We start from the raw sequence: 23,756 nt of genomic DNA on the forward strand, positions 1-23,756 counted from the left end.
GGAGAACAAAGCAGAGGACACGTGAAAATACCTGCAAATGTGTAATATACGTCATTTTAGAGCCAGCTTTACTTCTCTGTATGTTATTATCGAGCACTGCTCTGAAAATATCCCAATTTCAGAGAAGAAAAATGAAGTCTGGCTTATACAACATATCAGATTGCATGCTGTGATTTAAAGAAAGTCGAAACTAAACTCTGACTCTAGACAGTGTAATAAGAATGAGCTGTGGGATCAGCAACAGACGAAAATCAAAAATAAGTTTTCAGGATTTTGTCTTTTTAACAGAGCCTATTTACTGAGTCCCTGTACTTTCCCCAGTTAATTATTAACCACATACCTACCCATCCTTTTAAGAAACACACAGGGAAAAAAATCACAGCTCATTCTTCTGTTATCTTTCCTCTAAGAAAAAAACCCAAAACTCCCCCCTGGAAGACAACCACACAAAATAGTCGAGCACTTAGGACCCTCCACAGTAGTACAATCCCACTTACTGATTTTTTCCTCCTCTCTTGAGAAAGGAAAGCAGCAGAGCTGGCCCATGGCACTGGTGCGGTCGTTCCCGGCTGCTGCTCTGCTCCCCGGGCGCCCCAAATAGAAACTGCAGCTTATACGGCGGTCTGCGAGCACACCCTGCCTGTTCCACTCTCAGCGGTAGCACCCGGAGCGCAGAAAGCCAATGCACAGCCGGCAGAGGGAAGGGAGAAGGGAACTGGCCGCGGTGAGCGAGAAGGCTCCACCTCCCAGTCCTCCAGCCAGAGGCAACCGCTCTGGGACCGGCGTTCAGCGGCAGAAGTAGCCAGCCGCTTGCCCAATTCTCACACTAGACTGAGAGCTCCCGGCCTCCGCTCCGGGCCACGAGCACGGCCTGGAGAACCGCGTGTGTCTTTAAGAAAGATAATCAAGAACAAACCACAATGAGTGGTCCTCTCTCCCGCAGACAAAATAGGGGAATTACACAGAGAAATTCAAAGAAAAAAAAAAATCCCTACGTTTTCTGCCTGCTATTTAAAGAGGAAGAGCTATCTTCTCTCCCCAGGAGATTTTGGTTTCTTTGTTTTATAAATAAGGAACCGGACGTGGCAGAACACTGAAAACACAACTTGAATGAAGTACCACTAATGACCCACACACTGCACCAACTGTAGGAATGACAGGGGAAAAGTGGGGGCAAAGACAATGCTGTTGTCAGCACTCTACAGTGTAGCTTTTAAAGTTAAATGTCTGCTTTCTGAAACACTGCTGTGTTCTTCTATTAAAGCATGAAATCAATAGTATGAATTTTGAAATCAGAGCATCAAATATGTCATTAGCCCAGAAAATTCCCCACATCTAGAAGCACCACTGAGAAAAAGATCAGAGATGAAAGCACCCTTCAGAATGAATCCACGAGGTGGGTAAGCAAATTCAGGGACAGCACAACGACTAAATTTAAAACACAGTATTTGAACATCATGACAGGAGATAACTGACTTCAAGTAACAGCTCCGAATCTGTTCCCTTAAATAGGGAACAGCCTTACTCTATGACCCTACAGGAATGAAAGACTGCTCTTAGTGCCAGAAATACCACCCGAATTCCTGCTGTCCTCCTCTACCTCCTAGCAAGGCACACGCACCCATTTACCAGGATCATGAAAACTTGCCATGGTTTTGGATGCAGGATGCCTGCTTTCATACCCCTCTGAACAAGAAGAAAATGCAGTCTGGAAAAAGAAAAGCTGTCTATTTTTTTATGTTAAACATTACTTCATACATGAAAGAAATATTTGTAGTAAACACTGTTCATTGAAAAAAAATGAGTAATTCCTGGCATTCCCTAATCACCAACGTTGGTGTCGCCATAAAACCTTTAGAAGTAGAAAGCCAGAGGTTGGAATCCCAGATCTGCCAGGTATTAGCCGTTCTGAAATATCGACCTCTTTGTCAGAGTTTGGATTATCTTTCTCTGTAAGACCTGAAAATCAGGTTAAGTTCATTATAAAATTTTTAACTTCTTGTTGCAAAGTAGATAGTGTTTGGGAAGAAAGAAAGAGGTAGTGAACAGACTGAGTACCACAGCTATTTGCACCTCCGTCTTTTTAGCACCAGCCAGTAATCTCTCCTCTTCCTGTTCCAATCTTCTGCCCTGCTAGCTGCCATATTGAGTTACTGCTTATACATGTGGACTCCAAGCCGAAGGGCCCCTAACTCACTCAGGGGGTGATAGTCTGTGATAAACCCTACACCAACTTCACTTTATTAATTAATTCCCATTGGCACTACTTCTGACAACATGAAATTAAGAATAAAAATACAAGTAACAGTATCTACCTCAGGATATCCTGCAGTCTGAGGGGGAAATATGTATGTCAGATATATAAAGTCAGAGATGTTTCTTTTCGTAAGCATTAAGAGTGAATCAACCATAATACAAGATTAGAAAAACAATTGAAAATTCAAGGTAGGAATTTTTAAACTGGCTTTTAATTGTGTAAATAATTGGCATATCAATTAACCTCAAGGAGAAGATGGAGTCTGGTTTCCTATCACTAAGGTTTCTCTCTGTTCTGGAAGGCTATAGTTTCATACTGTAGGTCACGGCTACTCTCAGCCCAGGATTTCCAGGAATGGTCTTCACACTGCATATTTTTGTGTTTCTTTCAATAATGATGATTCATTAAATATACAAATAAATGTAATTTCCCTTCTATAGATTTCATAAGAGTTTCCATTTTCAACTCAAAATAACAGAGGCATTCATATGTCTGCATTTTTGTTAGTTCAAAAAACAAACCATACATAGGTTGGGAATACTGGTGAAAAAACTGATTTTTTTTCCCAGCCATCACATGCCCCTTTCTCAAAGTTGAATAGCTACCATACAGAAGCACCTAGAAAGTAGTCATCATTTACCCAATTGTTTGGGACTATAACAGTCTGTAACTGACTTGAATAGTACAAGATACAAGCCCCTCCTCACCTCCCCTATCTCACAAAAACAATCAAGTAGTAAGCCAAGCAAGAATAAATGTAAGATTTACTGGACACTTACTATATGCCAGGCTCTTGCTAAGTGCTTTACATTTACTCATTCATTTCATCCCCACCACAGTTCTATGAGGTAGGTAGTATTTCTATCCCCTTTTTACAGATGGAAGAAGTTGGCTCCAAAAAAAAAAAAAAAAACCTATGCCAAAACCTCTCAGAGAATATGGGACGATAATGGGATTTGAACTCAATTTGTCTGGCTGCACAAACCCTGAGCAGCTCATCCCTGAGTTCTGTACTATTACACACAATTTGTATGCAGTATCAGGTATATACCTTATGAGACAGCTTACTACAATGTCAGAATAATGCGCAGAAAAATAGCTATTTAACCAAGCTCAATGGTAATATGTTTAAATGTCTTTGTTTCTTGGGTTTTGTCACCAAATTCCTTTATTCATAGTAATATAATCCTATGAAGGCAGATCCCTTAGAGGAGCTGGAGCCTAGCTCTGCGGCCTGCCACGCCATGGGGAGGACTCTATCTGGAGCACAGAAATACCAGAATGGCCCCTGAAAGCATTCACCTTCCAGGAAAAATAGCAACTCATACCAGTCATGAGGAATCCCTGAGAATATTAATGGGATTTTGTTAGAGGATTAACAGACCCCTTTCAGTCATATAGAGAGATCTGCCATAACCAGGAGAAGATTTTAAAAAGAAGTTAAACTGAATGAGAAAACCTGATATGATATCATGTTTGTAACTTTAAAGCTATAACCTTTTCATATTTTCTTTTCTCACAGGCTTAGCTACGAACAAATCATGCTTAGGACGGATACCTGTCTGCTACAGTTGCTTGGATTCTTGTTATAATAGTTAAAATGGTGGGAAGGAAATAAACAGTATGAGGGGGTGGCTGCTGCCTCTTCTCCATGTGCTTTGATCAGCTCTGACAATATTGTCTCTAAGAGGAAAAGAGAATTCTTAACTATGACCAAAAGTCTCTTCTCTATATCACTGGGTGGCATTATTTTCAGTTTGAAAACACATATACTTGGATTTCTGAGCAACCTCGCTATATAAAAGTCTGACTCAAGGTAAAGAACAAATCTCACTGTAAGATTCTGAATCTATACAACTGTCCAAATCGCCACTTCTTCTGAGACCTATAATTCATTAATTAAAGGAAATCTGCGTTTGACAACTTACAGAAACACGTGAGAAAGAAAAGAAAAAAGTAAATGTTCCTTTATTAAAAAGAGTAGAGAGAAAGAGGACATTAAATCATGAAGTGTAAAGAGAGGGAAAAAATCCTTTATCCCTCTAAATCCTGGAACCAAGCCCTTAGGAGACACGCCTTTAAGCACAAGAGACACACTTCGGGGAGATTTCATTACACAGCAGGTGGCATGCTTATGGAAACTGTTATGCCAAGAAATGTCACAGTTTCAGTGAAAATGTATGTGAGTTCAAGAAATGCTTGACAATTCATGAAAACAAAACTCATAAAAATTGGGTTGTTTTGGAATATATCCCAATTTTTTATGTTGATATTGGGGTGCCAAAAGACAATCAGTCTGGGCTTTGAGAACGTTAGATGCACACATTCAATATTGTATCGTGTTTCTCTATGTTCCTGTAAAACCAAATATCAATTCTCGATAATCAAGCCACAACGCATATATCACCCAGACCCAATAGATGCTCCTCTCCTCTTTACCTCCTGCTACATCTTTGCAGCCATTTTGTAACCAAAGGGCAAAGTTCTGAAGCTACATGATTAAATATTGATCTTTGAAAGCTGTTCTTATGAATGTCTGTAAGAAAAAGAGGCTGAAAAAGTTATAACTGAAAAACTTCAAGGATTATCTGTAAATCTCACTGCTAAAGGCCTATTTTTAATTACCAGGTAAAAGAATCTTGATCTAACTGTGAAACTTGGGAACCAAGAATATTTTTTTCTTTATTCCTACATTAGTCATATTTTCAACAAAGACTTTTCATTTCTCTTTCTAGTGTTTTGTTTTTCTCTAAAACTGAAAGTTAGAGGTATCTGCATTTGAAACTGCCATATGCTACAGAATTTCAGTATGTAATTGAAGGGAAAATGTGTTTTTTAAAAAACAAGAAGAAAAACATAATGTACCATATACAGTGTGTGTGCATTTAGGAAAGGGGAGGAAACAAGCTGATTTAACTAGAGTTACAAATGAAGTCCTTCTTTACCAATCCGTAATAGTCACTCCCAAATCTTTGCTGATGCGTGTCTACCTAGTGCCAATTTTCAAACGCTTTTTCCATGCTTATTATTAAGATCTTTCCTTTTTTTTTTTTTTAAGATTTATTTACTTGTTTGCAGGGGAGAGCACAAGCAGGAGGGGCACAAGAAAAGAGAACCTCAAGCAGACTCCCCATTGAGCACGAAGCCTGACGCGGGGCTTGATCTCATGACCCTGAGATCATGACCTGAGCCGAAACCAAAAGCTAGATGCTTAACCGACTGCACCACCCGGGCGCCCTCAATCAGTTCTTTTCTAGGTGCATGGCCCAACTTTCAACAATGTATGTAGCTGCGGCCCTTCCCTTAATTGGTAAGAAATAAATTAGGGAGGAGAATTTATTTTCCTGCTCGGAGAACAGACAGCAGCAGAGCTCTTGAGGTAAGAGCCTGGAGGATGGGCTGACAGGTTACGTTATCTGCTTGGACACCTCCAACTTCTATTATACCATTTTATCGATTCAATTTGCTTCTAGCCACTATTTATTAAACAGTATGTGCGAATACAATAATCGCAGTGGCTCTTGAGGTGGGGTTAACTTTCGAGACAAGGAGTACAACCAAAGTAGGTGAGAGAGCAAGCCAGGGCCAAACCGAGGAGGAGGCAGAAATCTGTAGGCATGTGCCTGCGGCAGCGGGAGGGGCATTCGCCTCATGGTAAATCCCATTGGACAGTTTTATTAAGGCAATGAAGTAACAGGAGAACAAAGGCCAGCAACAGTCATCTATTCTAGTTAGCTGCTGTTCAGTCCCGCTTTTACATTCTGTCCTTCTTCTCAGGCATTAACTATGAAATCACAAAAACCGACAGGAGTTACTTAACTCAAGGACAAGTTAAATGATTGGATGTTAAAACCTATTTAAAAAAAAAAAAAGGAAAAGCAAAGAATATACTTAATCTGCTGGCCCAGTGTTTGTATTATCTGACATGGCTGCCTTCTTATTCAACTGCTTTTAATCCTTTAATGCCCTGAGACTTTCGGAGAGAAAGCAACATCCTTCACAGCAGGAAAAAAATGTATTTCAGAAAAGCCAATAGGACCCAATGAGTAGATTCTATTTGCAATTTAACAACGTAAACAACAAAAATTTGGTTGTATAGTTTCTAATTTACTGGGCGTTTTCACAGTTCCTAATTATTCTGTATCTGGAATAGCCTCAGTCTGTATTTAGCTCTAAAAGTGCTCCACTGTTTGACCTTGGGAGAGACAACAGTCACATTTCCTGCTATATAAAGGACTGGAAGACCTCAAATAAAAGGTGCTTTAATAACTCAATGCACTATTATTAAATTTTTTTTCTCTTATAACAGTGAAAGGGATGAGGAAGAATGAAAGTAAATCCCCAAAATAATAAAAAGAAAATTCACTTAATACTAGATGAAAGGCAGTGAAATCATAATTGGTTTTGGCAAGTCTCAGTATCCCTCCTGACCGGTATACCGTGGCTCAGGATAACGTTCATCTGATACACTATGTCAGTATTCATTCTGTTTATGGACACTTTCAACAACATTTGATAACTTGTTTAAATACCCATAAAACTGGGTTGCCAGACTGGCTCAGTCCAAAGAGCAAGTGACTTTCCATCTCAGGGTGATGAGTTTAAGCCCCATGTTGGGTGTAGAGATTACTAAAATCAATCAATCAATCAATCAATCAATCAATCAACAAAAAAATAGACAAACTAAAAAAAAAAATTTAAATACCCATAAAGCCAAAATACTGATGATGTGGAAAACAAAAGCAAAAGAAATGTAGATAAAATTAAATGTCCTTACACCTTTGCAGCCATCCATTGACAAGTAGTTGAGATAGGCAGAGGGACAGTCCTCAAGGAACTCACAACTTCCTTAATGTTAATGCTTTTTAGCAACCTTAGCTTGGCATTAGCCAGACCTCCAGGATCCTATAAGTCCTCTTTAACATAGGAAAATCGTTTTGGAAACTTCCTTTATCTCTGCCCCTCCCCACATCAAAGTATATAATCAACAGCTCCTCATAATCCTAGTGCAGCTCTTTCTGCCCACAGGTCCTATCCCCATGCTTTAATAAAACCACCTTTTTATAAATCCTGTGCTTTAATAAAACCATGTCTCAAGAATTCTTTCCTGACTGTTCACTCCCAAACCCCAACATCACATCACTATGACTATTTTCTGTCAATCTGTTTCTTATTTCATATCCAAAATGTGTATCCAGTGGGATGCACTCAGCTGCAAATAACAAAAAACTCTTAATTCAAATTGTTAAGAAACAAATTCATTATCTCCTATAATCAGAGATAGAATGGCTTTAGGGTTGGTTAATTCAGTGGCTTAACAAGATCAAGATCCACCTTTCTAGTCTCCCATACACAGTGTCTATGTTTGTAGTCACATAGTGTCCCCAAGGTTAAGATGGCTGCTAAGTCCTGGCATCACATGGATACCCAACAATTTCCAACTAAAAGATGATGTTCTCTTCCCCATGAATCTCTAAGTCTCAGCCAAAACACTATTTTCTGAGCTCCCCTCAAATATCAGAATTGGGTCACATGCCACTTCCTAAACTAATCACTGGCAAGAAGAATAGAACCAATCAGCAGCAGGCCCAAAGCCAGGCCCATAGCCCTGAAGTTCACCACCTCACGGGGAAGGCGGGGCTCAGAAGGAGGGGAAGAAAATGGACTCATGACAGGCAAACCACGAGTGCTGCCAGTGGTCAGTTAAAATTAGTGAAGTTATTGAAAGGGTCAATACATCATTTTGTATTGCAGAAAGGGGAAAAAGCCCTAAGAAGTAAATAATTGAAAAACAGTGCCATGCTAGTAAAAAACAAACAGAAAAGCAAAAACAATCAGCTATGGGTAAATGTATGGCACACTCACATACTGAGCACATAGCTGGAGAACAAGTATCAAAACTGTCAACTGCCTTTGTCCTCAACCTGACTACGCTAAGACTGACTTCTTAAAAGCTTTTGCTTTGATCAGAGCTGTTAGCAAGGAAAACATTTTTGGCAGCTATGGCTCCCTGGTATGAAATATAAAATTTATGATGATCAAATGCAGTTCCCTTAACACATAGCCAGAAGCAAGACAAAATATTCACCCGAATACCCTCGTCAGTAGAAGACCAAGTAGAACCACAGTGAATAAACTGACAAAATGTTGTTCTTTCCGTTAGCTACAGTGAGTGCTCTAGGTATTTTATAGAAAATGTTTTCAAGTTAGATAAAATAGAAAAGGATTTTTATGGGTGACCGAAAAGAAACAGAGAACTTAAATTCCATAAAGGGAAATGAATATACTCCGTTTCTTCAGCTCTCATAGTCCCTGTTTTTACCAGAACAAGTTGCTCTGTAAAAGAAGCAAACTTGCATAGTAAAGGGGCATTTTTATGTCATGCTGTCCAGATCCCATAGACCAAGAAAAAACAATAAACAAATCTGTCATATTTGCTTAACTAATTTCCACCACCTTCTATTTTAGCCCCTTGGTTTCAGATCTCCTTCCTTCCTCCGCAATAGTTATCTTAGATAACTAGTTGCAAAACCACTCTGAAGCCCCAGCCGTCCAGGTAACCCCTCTCTTACTTCATTCATAGCCACAGCTTTAACACTGAACCTAATGCCACTGCATCCCTCCCGAATCTCTCTTGGATAGGTCATCTAAGCCCCACACCTCCCTCTGGGAGTGTCACTTGACCGGGCCACAGGTGTTTTAATACGTCTAAAATCAAACTCATCCCCTTGTCACCAAAATGTTTTCTCTTTCTTCCCTTACATTGGAGGGCAGTCCCATCGACCTAGCTGTCAAACCCCAAATATGGGAGCCATCCTAGACCTCTCCCCTGTCTTTCATAACCTGCCGTACACCTGAGAAGTCTGATTCTCCTGCCTACCTAGACCCGCAGTGCAGCCCTCCTTCTCCACCTGCGCTGAAAAGGCTAACTGCAGACAGTCTTCAGGACCCGCCGAGCCTAGCGCTGCAGTCTCCTTACTCATCTTGCTGATTCGGTCTCCTGGTCTCCCCACCATTTGGCCTTTATACTTCTGGTAGAGTGGCCTTTCTAAGGCACCAAATCTGAGTGTGTCATTTGGAGCTCCAAAATTTTTGGAGGCTCCCATCCCCTACGAAATTAGATCTGAATTAAGATCCGAAGGATAGGTAATTCACGCACACCGAGTGCATTACTTACACTCCTCTGGGAAGCGACTCAGCCTGGAAAACATCTCCCTTTCGCCTGTCCTCCTTCCCACATTCTCACTTTCCAGCTCTATACTTCCCTCTTCACTGCAGCCTTCTCTGACAATCCCAGGCAGAATTACAAGTACACTGGGTTGGTTCCCATTAACTTCATTACGGTCATTATCACCTTCAATTGTAATTGTTTGCATGACTTCTCACTAGAATGTAAACGCTGAGAGTATAGTCCCTGTTGACCCACCTTTGATCTTTAATATACAACATAATGCTTGGCACTTGGTAGGTTCAATAAATATCTGTTCAGTAAATTGCACAAATAAAATACAACAAAATGTGTTTATGTGCACAGCTAGCAGCTCTCAAATGCCCCCAGGGAGCTAGCCTGATCGCTCAGGCAATATCGAATCCCAAGTTCACTCTACCAATAGTACAACAGCTAAGAGCCATTTACTTGCTACGGTCATACTCCCCTCTGCCTTCCAATTCCTATTTTAAGAGTAAATAGAGAACAAAAGAATATAATGGAATTGGATTTTCAGAGCTGGAAAAGAATATTATTCTCTTCCAATTAATCAGATGCGATAATAATTAAAGTCTAGCTCTGGCAAAAACTAAAGTACAACAATTCAACACAAAATAGAGAATTCGGGAATGATAATGGTGGAAGCAATTTCAAGAGCTCACTCAAACCTTCAGGTTAGATGACTCACAAATGGTACTCTCTCTTCCACCTTAAAAGATGGGTCAGTAAAGACATTTAACAAATCCTTTAACACCTTGTCCCAGTGTTTAACAATGAATCTTTTAGAGTCTAAAAGAGTATATTCCTAGTTAAGATTAAAAAGAAAATGACTTTTTTTCCCTTATACTAACCCTTCCTTAGGTCACTCTTTAGCCCTCTCTGTGCTACGCTTACAAATCCTATACACATTGGGGCGCCTGGGTGGCACAGTCAGTTAAGTGACTGACTCTTGGTTTCCGCTCCGGTAGTGATCTCTGGGTCGAGCCCCACTCCAGGCTCTGTGCTCAGCGTGGAATCTGCTTAAAACTCTCTCTTTCTCCCCACTGCACTCTCTTTCTCTCTCTAAAATAAATCAAATCTTAAAAAAAAAAAAGAATTGTACACACACTTTGTAATAAACACAGCAATAATAATGGACACTAGTGAGTGAGCGCTGAGTATGAGTCAGGCTTTTCGTGCATTATCTCATTCAGTCCTCGCGACATCCTCATGAGTTAGCCATCACTATTAACCCCATCTTACAGATAGGTTTAGGGTCATGAAGTACTGCATGCAAGGTTACCAAGCTGGGAAGTGGCAGTGACCATTGCAACAAGGTCTGTCTCACTCGAGGAACTTCTGGGTCACTGCACTTTCCCTCTGTAGCGCATGCACTGTCTCTCCACACTGTTCTGCACCCTACTTCCTTAGTGCTTCACTGAAATGGAGATGAACTTCATGAGTTTTACATGTTTGTCTCTTGTGATTTCATCACATTATCAAATTGGGTTTTTTTAAATAACACTATATTAAAGAGGATAGATTGCCAACTTTGTTGTGTTTTTCCTAGAGCCAGGAAAAAATAAAGTGAAGGTTTCTATCCTCACATTGTACTCACATAAACTACATATAAGTATATATGCAATGTAAAACATTACATAAATACATAAATTAAAAGCATATGATATATATCCATGCATTTTTTTTAAATGCACCAGTATTAATCACAGGCCATTAAAGGAAAGCATTAAGAGTAACACAGGTCTATAATTACCTGAAATGGGTGTTCTGATGTTAGAAAAGTAAGAACACCATTGCAATAAGTATTCTAATATGACTAGTACAGCTATTTATATGAATAACTAACATTTTTCTAACATTATATGTTAGGCACGGTGCTAACCACCGTTAGAGCAATAACTAATGTGGTGAAAAAGTGTATTCAGAGTCAATTAGGCAATGTGATGGGTTAGTCATAACTTTTAGATTTGGAAGGGCCTCCTAACACTAGTTTTACTGTACATCTTAATGCCTTTGACCACAAGACTCTGCACTCCAATATTATCATTCATGTAGCATTTTTTCTTTTTATTAGAAATTCAATATTTACTTTCATATTTCCTTTTTAAAAAAGATTTTATTTATTTATTTGACAGAGAGAGAGAGAAAGAGAGAGCACAAGCAGAGGGAGAAGCAGGCTCCCCACTGGGCAAGGAGCCCGATGCAGGACCCGATCCCAGGACCCTGGGATCACGACCTGAGCTGAAAACAGACACTTAACTGACTGAGCCACCCAGCCATCTCTACTTTCATATTTCCTAAAATACACTGCAAACCAAAGGCTCTACAAATAAATCATAAAATAAAATAAATTACTATTGTATCATGCTAGCACTGACGCTTAATTTGTCAGATCATTACATTTACCACAGAGCACTGCTCCTTTAATACGTAGGTTTCCTACAGCATCTAATATAAATCATAAGGTTTGAAACCAGGCCAACAGATGGTTGCATTTCCAAAATAGCCTGAGCCACAGTTTCCACTTTGTGTTCGCATCAAGATTAATAGCTGATACACCAGTTAAAATACAGTGAGCCATCACTAAGATTAATTTTCTCAATTACTTAATCTGAGGCTTCCTCTAACTCAAGCAAATGTAAAGAAATAAGCTGAGAGTTCCAATTATCAGTTGTTTTTTATTTTTACTAAGGGCATTTAACAATTTGATTTCAAACACTTTCTTTTTAGAAGACATGTTTCACCAAAGAAACATTTAAGAGGAGGACAATCAGATTATGAAAAGGAACAACATGGGCATCTGAGTAATTTTAACACATCAAAGGTTCTACTTTTTCAAGAGCATTCTGCTTTCTAGGCAGGATGACACAGTCCCAGTTAAACCTGGACAGTCTTGGCTTTCCTTTTTTTTTTTTTAATCCTAACCTAGTACACTCACAAGGGTACATTTAAATGATAAATTACATGGTCACTCAATTTCTGTGTCAGAAAGTAAATAATTAAATACTCTGTACTCAGCAATTATTAATTTACTTGATAATTTTGAACAGAGGAAATTTCCAACTGCTAAAGTTTTCAAGTGAAAAAAATTGTACAGTTTTCTCAGATGATAAACTGTCTTTTCAATTCTCCCTTTCCTAACATGCTCGAAATAGATTCATTTTAATTGGTCTAAGTAGAGATGAAATTTTCCTAATCATCTTCCCTGTCTATGCAAAAGAAAACAAGACAAACTTTTTAGTCCTGCCCACCACAAAAGAGACATTCTATATTACAGAATATCAATTTCACATAATAATGATTTTTAAATGAGTCATTCGTATATATATGCTACTGTCAATCTGGGGTATTTTTCCACTTCTTACATTTTTACCACAGAAAGCTTAATTGGAAATTAAAGAGGGATGGAGAAAAAGCTAGATAACTGTGCAGCCATCAAAATTAATTTGTGGAAGAAAAGGCTGGAGATACTGATCAAAATTAAGTTTGGAGAGGGGCGCCTGGTGGCTCAGTCCATTAAGTGCCCAGCTCTTGATTTTGGCTCAGGTTATGATCTCAGGGTCATGAGATCAAGCTCCGTGTCAGGCTCCACCTGCACTGAGCGTGGAGTCTGCTTGAGATTCTCTCTCTCTCTCCCTCCCCACCCCCCCACCCCTGTTCATGCTTGCATGCACTATCTCTCTCTCTCTCTGTGTATATGTATATATATATGTGTGTAATTTATATATATACAAATCAAGCTTGGAGAGTTGTCTGAGGATTAAATCTTTTCATGGTTTTCTTGAACCATGAACTGAAGCAGCAATTTGTAAATATTTTGGCTTCAGGACCACTTTACACTCTTGAAAATTACTAATAATCTCCCCATCTTCCTTTCCACTCAAAGAGCTTTGGCTTATGTAGGCTATTATTTATCAATATTTACTACATTCAAAATTAAAACAGAATTTTCTGAAAATTTATTAATTCATTTCAAAATATCATAAACCCATTATGATAAGTAATAAAATATTACCATTAAGAACTTTTAAAGATTTTATTTATTCATATGACAGAGAGAGAGACGGCCAGCAAGAGAGGGAACACAAGCAGGGGGAGTAGGAGAGGGAGAAGCAGGCTCCCAGCAGAGGAGCCTGACGTGGGGCTCAATCCCAGGACTCCGGGATCATGCCCTGAGCCGAAGGCAGATGCTTAACAACTGAGCCACCCAGGCGCCCCAACCATTAAGAACATTTTTATGAGAAACAACTATATTTTAATTAAAAGTTTTTATAGTGAGAAGAATGGCATTACTTTATATTTTTGCAATTTTCTTTAATGTCTAGAATAATCAAAGATCACTTTATCCTCTTGTCTGATTCTGCATTCAATCTGTTGCAATATATGGCTTCATTTGCAGCCTAAGGAAAATCCAGCCTCACACAGATACAAATTTTTAAAAGTGGGGGGGAGAATGAGAGCCTTTTCAGATAATCATGGATATTCTTTGATATTATACCCAAACACAACAAGTTGTAGTTTCTTAAAGTTTCGCTGCAATGTGAAATCTTAAAACTTTGAACTTTTCTTACTCTTTATACTCAGATCTTTTGGTATCTTGAACTTTCAATGGAGCTTTTATCTATCCATGTCTTTGTAACACACTGGTCATTTAAAAAATATGGAGTTATGCAGATCTTCCCTATTTTGACACCCTTCTTTACAAAACATCAAAAAAAAAAAAAAAAAACCATATTAGGGGCACCAGGGTGGCTCAGTCAGTTGAGCATCTGACTCTTGATCTTGGCTCAGGTCTTGATCTCAAGATTGTGAGTTCAAGCCCCGTGTTTTGCCCCATGCTGGGCGTGGAGCCTACTTAAAACAAAAACAAAACCACACTGGAGCAATCATTAATATCACTCATAGATTACCAAGGGGCAGTAGTAAACTTCTGGGGGTGATGGAAATATTCTGGATCTTGATGGTGGTAATGGTTTCACAGTTGTATGTATATGCTAAAAACTCATCGAATTATACACTTTAAACATGTACGGTTTTGTATATAAGTTGTACCTCAGTAAAATAAAAGTAGTGTGACAGAAGGGAAAAAACCTGTGAAAATGGAGTTCGTTTTTGTACTCTGTGCTATCTAATTTTGTTTATGAAATTTTCCATAATAAAAAGTAGGAAAAAGTCTTCAAGTTTTAGGCAACTGTCAAACTCAAGGCAACAAATAAGAGTTTTTCAAAATTCTTATTTTTGCCCGAAAGCTTGAATTTTATCATTAGTAGTAAATAATGTCAGATGCCCCTTGTGACAAGTGTATTTTAAAGAAAATGCCAGCCAAATGCCCAAACGTGAAAATGATAGCTTGCAAGTCATTTTTCAAGAAAAAAATGACATTCCAGAAAAGAAAGTGGCTACTTTAGCTTGTAGCTTAAACAATGACACAAGTGCTTTTCTTCCTGCTTCTAGATGCAGAAGTGCTTTATGCACCCTTCTCATTTCCATTAACAAAATACTACAAAAGACACATACAGAGACAAATCAAATACCATTGATAGATTTTACTACTCAGCAAGAACATTTTTACATGAAATTGGCTTTTTAAAAAAAATGTTTTTAATTGCAACTGCCTTGACACATACTGGCCACACACACCATTGCTTTTGCACTATTAGTATAAATGTTAATGCAGTGGAAAAGGCAAATATCTTGGCATCATCATAAAAATAGTTTTGCCCTCATAGAATTTAAGTATCTTGGGGACCACCAGGTATCCATGGATCAAACTTTGAGAACTAGTAAACTAAGGTCTGTTTTAACAGAATTTAAAATCCAGGGGTGCCTGCATGGCTCAGTTGGTTAGGCATCTGACTCTTGATTTCAGCTCAGGTCATGATTTCAGGGGCGTGAGACCGAGCCCCATGTCAGGCTCCACACTCAGCAGGGAGTCTGCTTGAGATTCTCTCTCTCCCTCTGCCTCTGCCCCTCTCAGCACACTCGCTTGCTCTCCCTCTCAAATAAATAAATCTTAAAAAAAAAAAAAAAAAAAAAAAAAAGAACTTAAAACCCAATGGAAGTGTAGCCCTGCAAATTATTAGGATATTAAATCATTCTTAGATAAGCACAGTGAAGCACATTTTTCTACAGCAAAAAGTTCACATGAGAAAAATAAACATTCAAACACATATCTATTCCCAATACCCCTTCCCACAAAATGGACCTTCAAGAGAACATATGTCATTTGAGCAAAACAAATATTTTCAAATTAAACATTTTAGAAATTTGTTATTTATCACTGATCTAAGTTTCAGATTAAGAATTCTAGAAAGCTCTAAGATTTTTATTCTCGTTATGGATTTCACCCAAGGAAGAAAAATTGTTGATTTCCTTCTCCCTCCAACCTATTCCACTGCAACAACCAAGGGGTGAATTACATTGACAGTATTATCTTGCATAAAGAAGATCCTCATGCCTACATACTCAGTACACTGGAAGCTCTGTCCTGGTCTCAAAGGGGAAAGGAGCACTGAAGATTAGGCACCAAACTCAGAATTGATGGTTTCCCCAGATGGACCCCAAAAACTCTTTTCTGGCTGAACCACCACCTAGAAACAACTACTCGAAATCCCTCTGTAGACCAAGTCAAACCTTTTAAGACTGACAGGATTGTCTAAGCTGTCCAGGTCTCTAAAAGGTGCCTCTCAAAAAAGGCACATTTGCATAGAATAAATTCACTGACTCACGTCACTGAGAATTCTCATAGTGTTTCATCCCATAAAGTCTGAGTCTGGTATCTCTCTGTTCTGACCTGTTGGGCACTGGATACAGACTGAATTGACTACAGCTGCATCAACTCTAATTTACCTAACCATGACCCTTTTCCTCTCCTATAACCCTATCTGTGCACACTTATGTGCTTCTCTTTGAGCCAACAGTTGGCCCAATCCTAACCCCTTCATTGCCTCTGTGCCATAGACTGAAACTAATTCAAAGTCATATCTTCGGGAGCCAATTCTGTGTTATTATGTGAAGTATTACACTTCACCCTCTTTTATCCCACATCTATCCACTCAGTCCTTTTTATTACATACCCACTGCCTCAGGATGTGTGACTGCGTGCATCTCCTTTCCTACTCCTTCACCTACTCCTCATAGACACAAACCTAGCAAGCTCCCTGCCATCCCTTCCTCAGCTAACTAGACTGTAGGTTCAGTCATTACGGTCTTTGTAGTGTGCCCCCTATTACTAATATTACCTCCAGCCTGCTTCTCTCCCCCTAAATCCGATCTGCTGCTCCTGGAAGGTGTCCCTTCCCTGCTCTCCACCTGCCTACTGAGTCTCATCCTATTCTTCTGAGCTCTGCCACTCCTTACCCCACACTCTCCTAGAAGGTAAAATCATAAGCTTCTTCCCCTGCATCCTAACAAAGCCCACTATTGTTATGGGCAAACTCCAGTTCATCTATTCCTCCTTCTTCTCCATTTCTCATTGCCCAGTGACTACACTCTTAAGGACTATGTCTTATACTTCTCTGTATCGCATGATACCGAAGAGAGGCATATATACATTGTACATACTTCATAACATTCATTAAATTAATGATGAATAATTATTATTAAATCAAAAAATAGTTGAGGTTCCTAGAAAATTATGGTTTCCGCCTATATTTGCAAAAATTATAAAGAAATATGCTGGCCTGCAAAAAACAAAAAAATACCTCTAGACCTTTCCAAATTCCCCACTGCCTCCTCTAAGATATGTCTGACAGCCGAAAGTAAACTAGTCTTTGCAAGCATTAAATTGCTCATCAATCTTACAAAGGTTGTCATTTAGTCAATTACCTTCCCTAAGCTGCCTGAGAAAAGTTAATTCATCCAACTCCAGGAAGTAGCTTACTGAGAACAGCTTCCACCACTCCAGGATATCTGAGCCATATTTCATGCCTAGTTTCACCAGGAAACACTGGTTTTTTACCTTTTTTTTTCTTTTTGGATTTGAATTTTAGCTGATCTTTGCAGTTAGGTTTGTAAGGAGTTGCAGCCCAATATTAAGTAGGCATACTATCACCCAAAGTTTGGACTATGACAGAACTAAGCTGTAGAGCCTTTTCTTATATCTGAAAACATGAATGTTGCCTCCACATCCTATCAAACTCTCCTAACACTCACATAGAGGTAGATGATGGTTGAAGACAGGAGGGAAATGTTCAGCATGGAAATGTAAAGCAGCACAGTGACTGGCAGGGAAATCCAAATTCAGATGCCTTCGGGAACCAAGCACGTAGTGTGAACATGTTCAGCAAATTTATGGTAAGAACAACAGAATAAGGGGGATGAGAAGGGCAGCTACTTCTAAGGTCAGTGTGCCAACTACCCCATCCAGAAAATCGTTACCATGCAAGAATGTAGACCCAGTGTCACACTTTCTGGTTGTTCGGGAGCCAGCAGGAACCCAGATTTTTTACATAAAATTACCCCAATGTTGGCAAGTTATTAAAATTAGGAAAAAAACCAAAAAACAAAACTCTGTGCCAGCAAAATACAAAATGAAAGGCTGCTAATTTATGATCTCTGGAACACAGAACTGGGGTATAAAAAATATTATAAAAACACATTCCTAAATCTCTACTTCACACTCACTTTTAGTAACCAGATTTCTCTATTAATCCTCTGGGTCTGAGTACATATATTAATGATCATATCAGGTAGGTTAAAAGTTTAAATGCAAAAGCAACAAGAAAAAAAAACTGGGAGAAAATATAAATGAATATGTATCAAATCTTTTATTTGGAGATGACTCTAACTATAATAATTAAAGAAATCACAAAAGAATTTTTCATCTATAATTTAACAAAACTTAAAAGCATTTATTGTGAAAAATGTCTTGTGACCAAAATTAAATGTAAAATAAAACCTGGAAAATACTTGAGCCAATATAGCAAAGGGCTAATTGTCTTTACTATAAAAAACAAAATAAAACAAAACAAACAAAACCCTCACAAATTGATAAAAGACATAAAAAGAATAGATTCTAACTTCTTATGGACAAGAATGGTTTGCTGTTGCCAGCTCCTAACCCAGCTCAAAGCAGTGTTCCCCTTGGGACTAGGGCTGAGACATCTGCCAAACCACACAAGTACAACACAATGAGCTCTCAAAAACCTAAAATGCACCAGAGGAAAAGAAGTGCCACAAAAGATCCAACAGCTAGAAGAATTCATACCCAAGGAACTAGAGATTTTAAAAATATGAAAAGTCCTGTTTGGAAAAATGCCTGTTTAGCTCTTCTACCTACTTTTAAATCAGATTTTTTTTTGTTCAAAATGGCCGACAGATACATGAAAAGATGCTCAATGTCACTAATCATCAGGGACATCAATCAAATCAAAACCACAATGCTATATCACTTCATGCTTGTCAGAATGGCTATCATCGAAAAGACAAGAGGCAACAAATGCTAGCAAAGATATGGTGAAAATGGAACCCTTACACACTTCTGGTGGGAATGTAAGTTGGTCCAACGACTATATGAAAGAGTATGGAGGTTCCCCCCAAAATTAAAAACAGAAATACTATACAATCTAGTAGTTCTACTACTGGGTATAAACCCAAAGAAAGATATATGAACTCCCATGTTTATCACAGTATTATTCACAATAGCCAAAATATGAAAATAGCCCAAATGCCCATCAATGGATGAATGGTACATATACACAATGGAATACTATTCAGCCATGAGAAAGGAGAATAGCTTCCTGCCTGTGACAACATGGATGGACATTGAGCACATAATGTGAAGCAAGATGAGTCAGAGAAAAATGAGTACTGTATGATGCCACTTACAAGTGGAATCTAAAAGTTAAACCTGTAAAAAGCAATAAAATGGTGGTCACCAGAAAACTGGGCCATAGGGGGGTAAGAGCAATGGTGTTTGAAAGTGTACAAACTTACAAGTAGTAAATAAGCCATAGAGATCTAATTTACAGTATAATGAATATAGACAAAAATATTGTACTATAATTATGTAACATGATAAATATCGCTACATCGGCAATCATATCACAACATATAAATGTATCAAAGTAACACCTTGTACTCCTTAAATTTATACAATATTATACACCAAATTTATTTTAAAAAAGAAAAATGAAATAAAATATTTTTAAATATATGAAAAGAACATTAATAATTAATTATATTGAAATCCTCAAAGAGATAAATGAAGGAATAACATCCATGAAGCAAAAAACAGAACAGGAAAATATGAAAAAAAACCAATTAGAAATCTTGGAGATGAACATAAAGTCATTGATATTTTTTAAATAATACTAATAATAATACTAAGATGCCCTAAATGGCATAATTGAGACAGCTGAAAAGAATTCCAAGAATTCACTACTAACAAATTAAGACATTGGAAATAATGCAAATCTAATGAATTCCCTCCCCAGAAAAATTCACTTATGTACCTACAAAGTTTTATAAACAACGCCCAGAGTCTTTGAACCCACTTCTACCCTAGACTTCTGAATGCAAAATATCTTAAGAATGGAAATCTGTTCCACTCTATTAATATAATACATTATTAATATAATAAAATACTGTTTCAAGGCATAGGAAACAGACTTTAAATTTGAGTAAGGATCAAATCAAAAAGAAGTCAATTAAATCTGATCAAGAAATGAAACTCACAAAGAAAGTGTCCTGAATTTTCCTAAATATTCTGTTAAAAAACTCAGGTAAAAATAAGATTGAGAAAATCAGTAACTATCCATAGTAAATAAAGGAATTCAGGTGTGTATTAAAATTGGTTAATTATAACACAATAATTATCATTTTCGATGCAAATATGATTTTAAAGCACATTTTGGCAACACAAAATGTGACAGAAAAAGTAGAGCATCTGTAATAGGCAAAAACCAGTTTTTAAAATGTTAAATGATCAGTATGGGGATACAAAATTGGTGGAGTTTAAAATAAGCTAAATTGCTCTGAGTTAGAAAAGATAAGAGATAAAGAAGCCTGAGGGGAAAATCTGGAGATATTGCCTAGAATAAGGGGAATTTTAAAGACAAAGCTGAAAAGAGCAATAAAATAGAAAATTTACTGGTTGATGCATCGTGATTTGGGGTGAGCTGAACAGAGCTGTCTAACGGCAATGTAGGTGACACATGCTATAAGCTGTATGATGTCAATCCCACAATATCTTTGGGAAAATCTACACATTGTTCGGGTTTTTTTATTTTTTTGTTCTTTAAACAGGATCAGGAGAGGCAAGGAAGGGCACGGAGTTCTCCTTCAACATTGGCCTGACGTAAGTACACAGAGAACATACAGAAAGCTAGCCAACATCTGTATTATACAAGAAAGTCTTAAGTTTGCCCTTTGCTATTAACCTAAATGGAAGTGTTTGGCCCTTATCAAAACTCCGATGGAAGATTCTGAAAACACAAAAATGTTGCTTAAAATAGCCGTGAAATGTTTCAGAATACAAATTCAGATGACATAGGGGAGTATCTTCTGTTTAAGATAGCTAAGACCTTGGGAAGGTAAAATGATGACTTCTCTGAAAATGTCTAGTGAGAATTTGGAAATAAAATTGTGTCTCTGGAACATTTTCTTTAATGCATCAATAAACTTCTGTATTAAGATTCTTTTAGGATGTATACTTCCACAGGTTTTCTTCAAGCTGATATGGACAGGAATTATCTTGTTTGAAGATCTTGAAATATTTAAAATACAGGTATTTATCTTCTTTGATTACTTCTTCTTTGTTACTTCAGAAGTATACAAATCAGGTTGTCTTGAAGTTCACAATTTTATTTTTTAAATTTTTTTGAAGTTCACAATTTTATAAGAATAATGCCTGGGTTTGAAATAGCACATTTGCATCACAAGAGATCAGCTTCCTTTGAATACATTCATACTGCAGAATAGCCCTGTTCTGGTTTTAACAAAATCTTCATTTGATGTATACACTTTCCACTTGGAAACATAATTGTGTGTGAGTCTGTCTCAATCATATGCCATCTTCCTGAGAAGATGATAGAAGCATTTGTGTCTGAATCTTTGTTTCCCCAAAACACATGTTTCCTTTGGGGAAGAAATTGAAGGACAAGTTTTCAATCTTTGCAGGCCACCTAAACTTTATCTTCCCAGAATGAAACTTTTTGGCCTGGAATATTCTATTCCTAATTCCTAGTTAAAAGCAGCAAGCCTGGTGTGGAATGGTGTGTGCATATAGACCTTCACTGGAGAAGATGTTTTCTTCATATTCATGAAATAAAATTAAACTGGATTGAATTTTGAATCAACGTTTCAAGACTTCATTATAATTATATTTAAAGTGCAAAAGTATAAAAACCATAGGTACTAAAATCTTGACTGATAGATATGAGTAGTAAATATGTTCTATACAATTTCTAATGTATTATTGCCAAAATAAAATATTTACAAAAGTATGTCATTGAGAAAAATATATACAACTAGCCCTAAATATCTGCCAAAAGATACGATGCTAAAGAAATAAAAACTAAAGATAAGTAATCTTTAAATGGTACTCACCAATCACAATTGAAGACTCACAGTGATAATAACCATTACTTTGTTTTTTCTTTAGCATGGAGCAAAGATCTATGCGATGTACCATTTCTTCTCCAAATATGTGACTGATAAATTTTTCATAGAATTCGGGGTCTATTTTTTTCACTCCCTTGAAATGACACAACAAAATCACATCACTCAATCATTCCACCGAGACAGACAGTTCATATTTATATCACTTTCTTAGAACCTGTTACTACACTTTGATATACAGTTCAGTTCTGCCTACCGGCATTTGAGAATAGATACCACAAAATGGTTGTAAAGCTGTTTTTAAAGGCTCCCTGTCTAGGATGAGTTGTATCACAAAAAATAAATAAATAAATAAAAATTAAAAAAAAATCATTAGAGTCTTGTGTTTAAATTTGGCAGCATTTAGAACTTCATATACTTTAAGCTTCTGAAATAATAAAGTATATCAAGTTGAAGTTTGAGGTACCAAAAAAAGTAATCATCTCCAACAACAATGGAGAAATGGATGAATTTTTTTAAAGTGATATAGATCTTAACATTTTATAATGTATAAAATGTTTTAATAAGATGGATGCAATTTTTAAACTCCTTCTTTAAGAATTACTTGAAGACAGTTCAAGGTTATTTGAATTGGAGGAGAGGGTCAGAGGATCTTCCAAGTCCTTCTCTACTTGCCTCTTCTTATTCTCAGTATCTTTCTCAGCAGGAAGAGGGCTGAGTGGTGAAAAACAACAGTGGAAAACCTTGCTACCTCTGTAGTTTCCCAAAACATGGAAATGAACGTCTCCCCCACCTTCCTATGCAATGGTCCTGCACCCAGCCTCGCAGTCCCAAAACACAGTCCATAAGATGAAGATACAATACTATATGGGGCAAGTTTACTGGCTGACCATGTGTGAACTTTTCCTTTTAGTTTAAAACTTCTAAAAATTTTACCCTCGCAATACTTGCTGTTTTTTAAAATTTAGAAAATATGAGGAATCTAGCGTCTAACTGGCTCAGTCAGTGGAGCGTGCAACTCTTGATCTGGGGGTTGTGAGTTCAAGCCCCATACTGGGTGTAGCGTTTACTTAAAAAATAAAATCTTAAAAAAAAAGAAAAAGAAAATATGAAGAATCTAAAAAAAAAAAGATAAATTGTAGTTAGTATATTTTCCCTTTTTATTTGCAAAAAGTTTTGACAAAAATTTTAAAAAGATATAAAAACAAATTAAAATTAAATTGCCCCACACAGCAACTACTACCGTTTTGTTATGTATTTTCTTTTTCCTATGCAAAACAAAGTACTCTTTTCTTTTTTACAGGAATGTGGTTGAGCCATGAGTACTATTTAGCAATCAGCTTTTTTTTCAGTTAATATGTCAATAAATAATATACAGATGTGCAAAATATTTTTAATGTTTTTGTTTTCATAGTACTCCACTGTATGGGGGCATCATTAATTTATTCATCCAATTATTTATTGTTAGACGTTTAAGTTGCCCTTAATTTTTAATATTGTATTTAACATGTTTTTGTTGATGTACATTTTTGTTCTGTATCTAAACTGAGCTGCTGACCTTTCCGAGCCGCTCTACTCACAGACTTTCCCACCTAAGTTAAGAGCGACTCTATTCCAGCTGATCAGGCCGAAATCCTAGGGTCACCCTGAACTCGCCTCTTCCTCTCATTGTCTCGTCCAAGCCAACCAGTTGGCTCTACCGTCAACATGTGACTAATTTTCACTACTCCC

At 37.5% G+C, this 23,756-nt stretch overlaps 1 protein-coding gene across 3 annotated transcripts in view; it reads right to left on the minus strand.

Annotated features, from left to right (window-relative positions):
- AKAP7 (A-kinase anchoring protein 7) overlaps positions 1–23,756 on the minus strand; it is a 138,608-nt gene that overhangs the window by 39,019 nt on the left and 75,833 nt on the right. For 2 of the 3 annotated variants that reach the window (XM_044386332.3, XM_048225935.2), the window contains exon 7: positions 22,014–22,161. In XM_044386332.3, the coding sequence (XP_044242267.3) occupies positions 22,014–22,161 (148 nt within the window). Of the gene's footprint in view, positions 1–497; positions 21,864–22,013; positions 22,162–23,756 lie in introns of those variants that run through there. The other variant, XM_057311040.1, reaches the window with a different exon arrangement.

The sequence above is a fragment of the Ursus arctos genome, unplaced genomic scaffold (assembly GCF_023065955.2).
Source record: "Ursus arctos isolate Adak ecotype North America unplaced genomic scaffold, UrsArc2.0 scaffold_13, whole genome shotgun sequence".
Lineage (NCBI taxonomy): Eukaryota > Metazoa > Chordata > Mammalia > Carnivora > Ursidae > Ursus > Ursus arctos.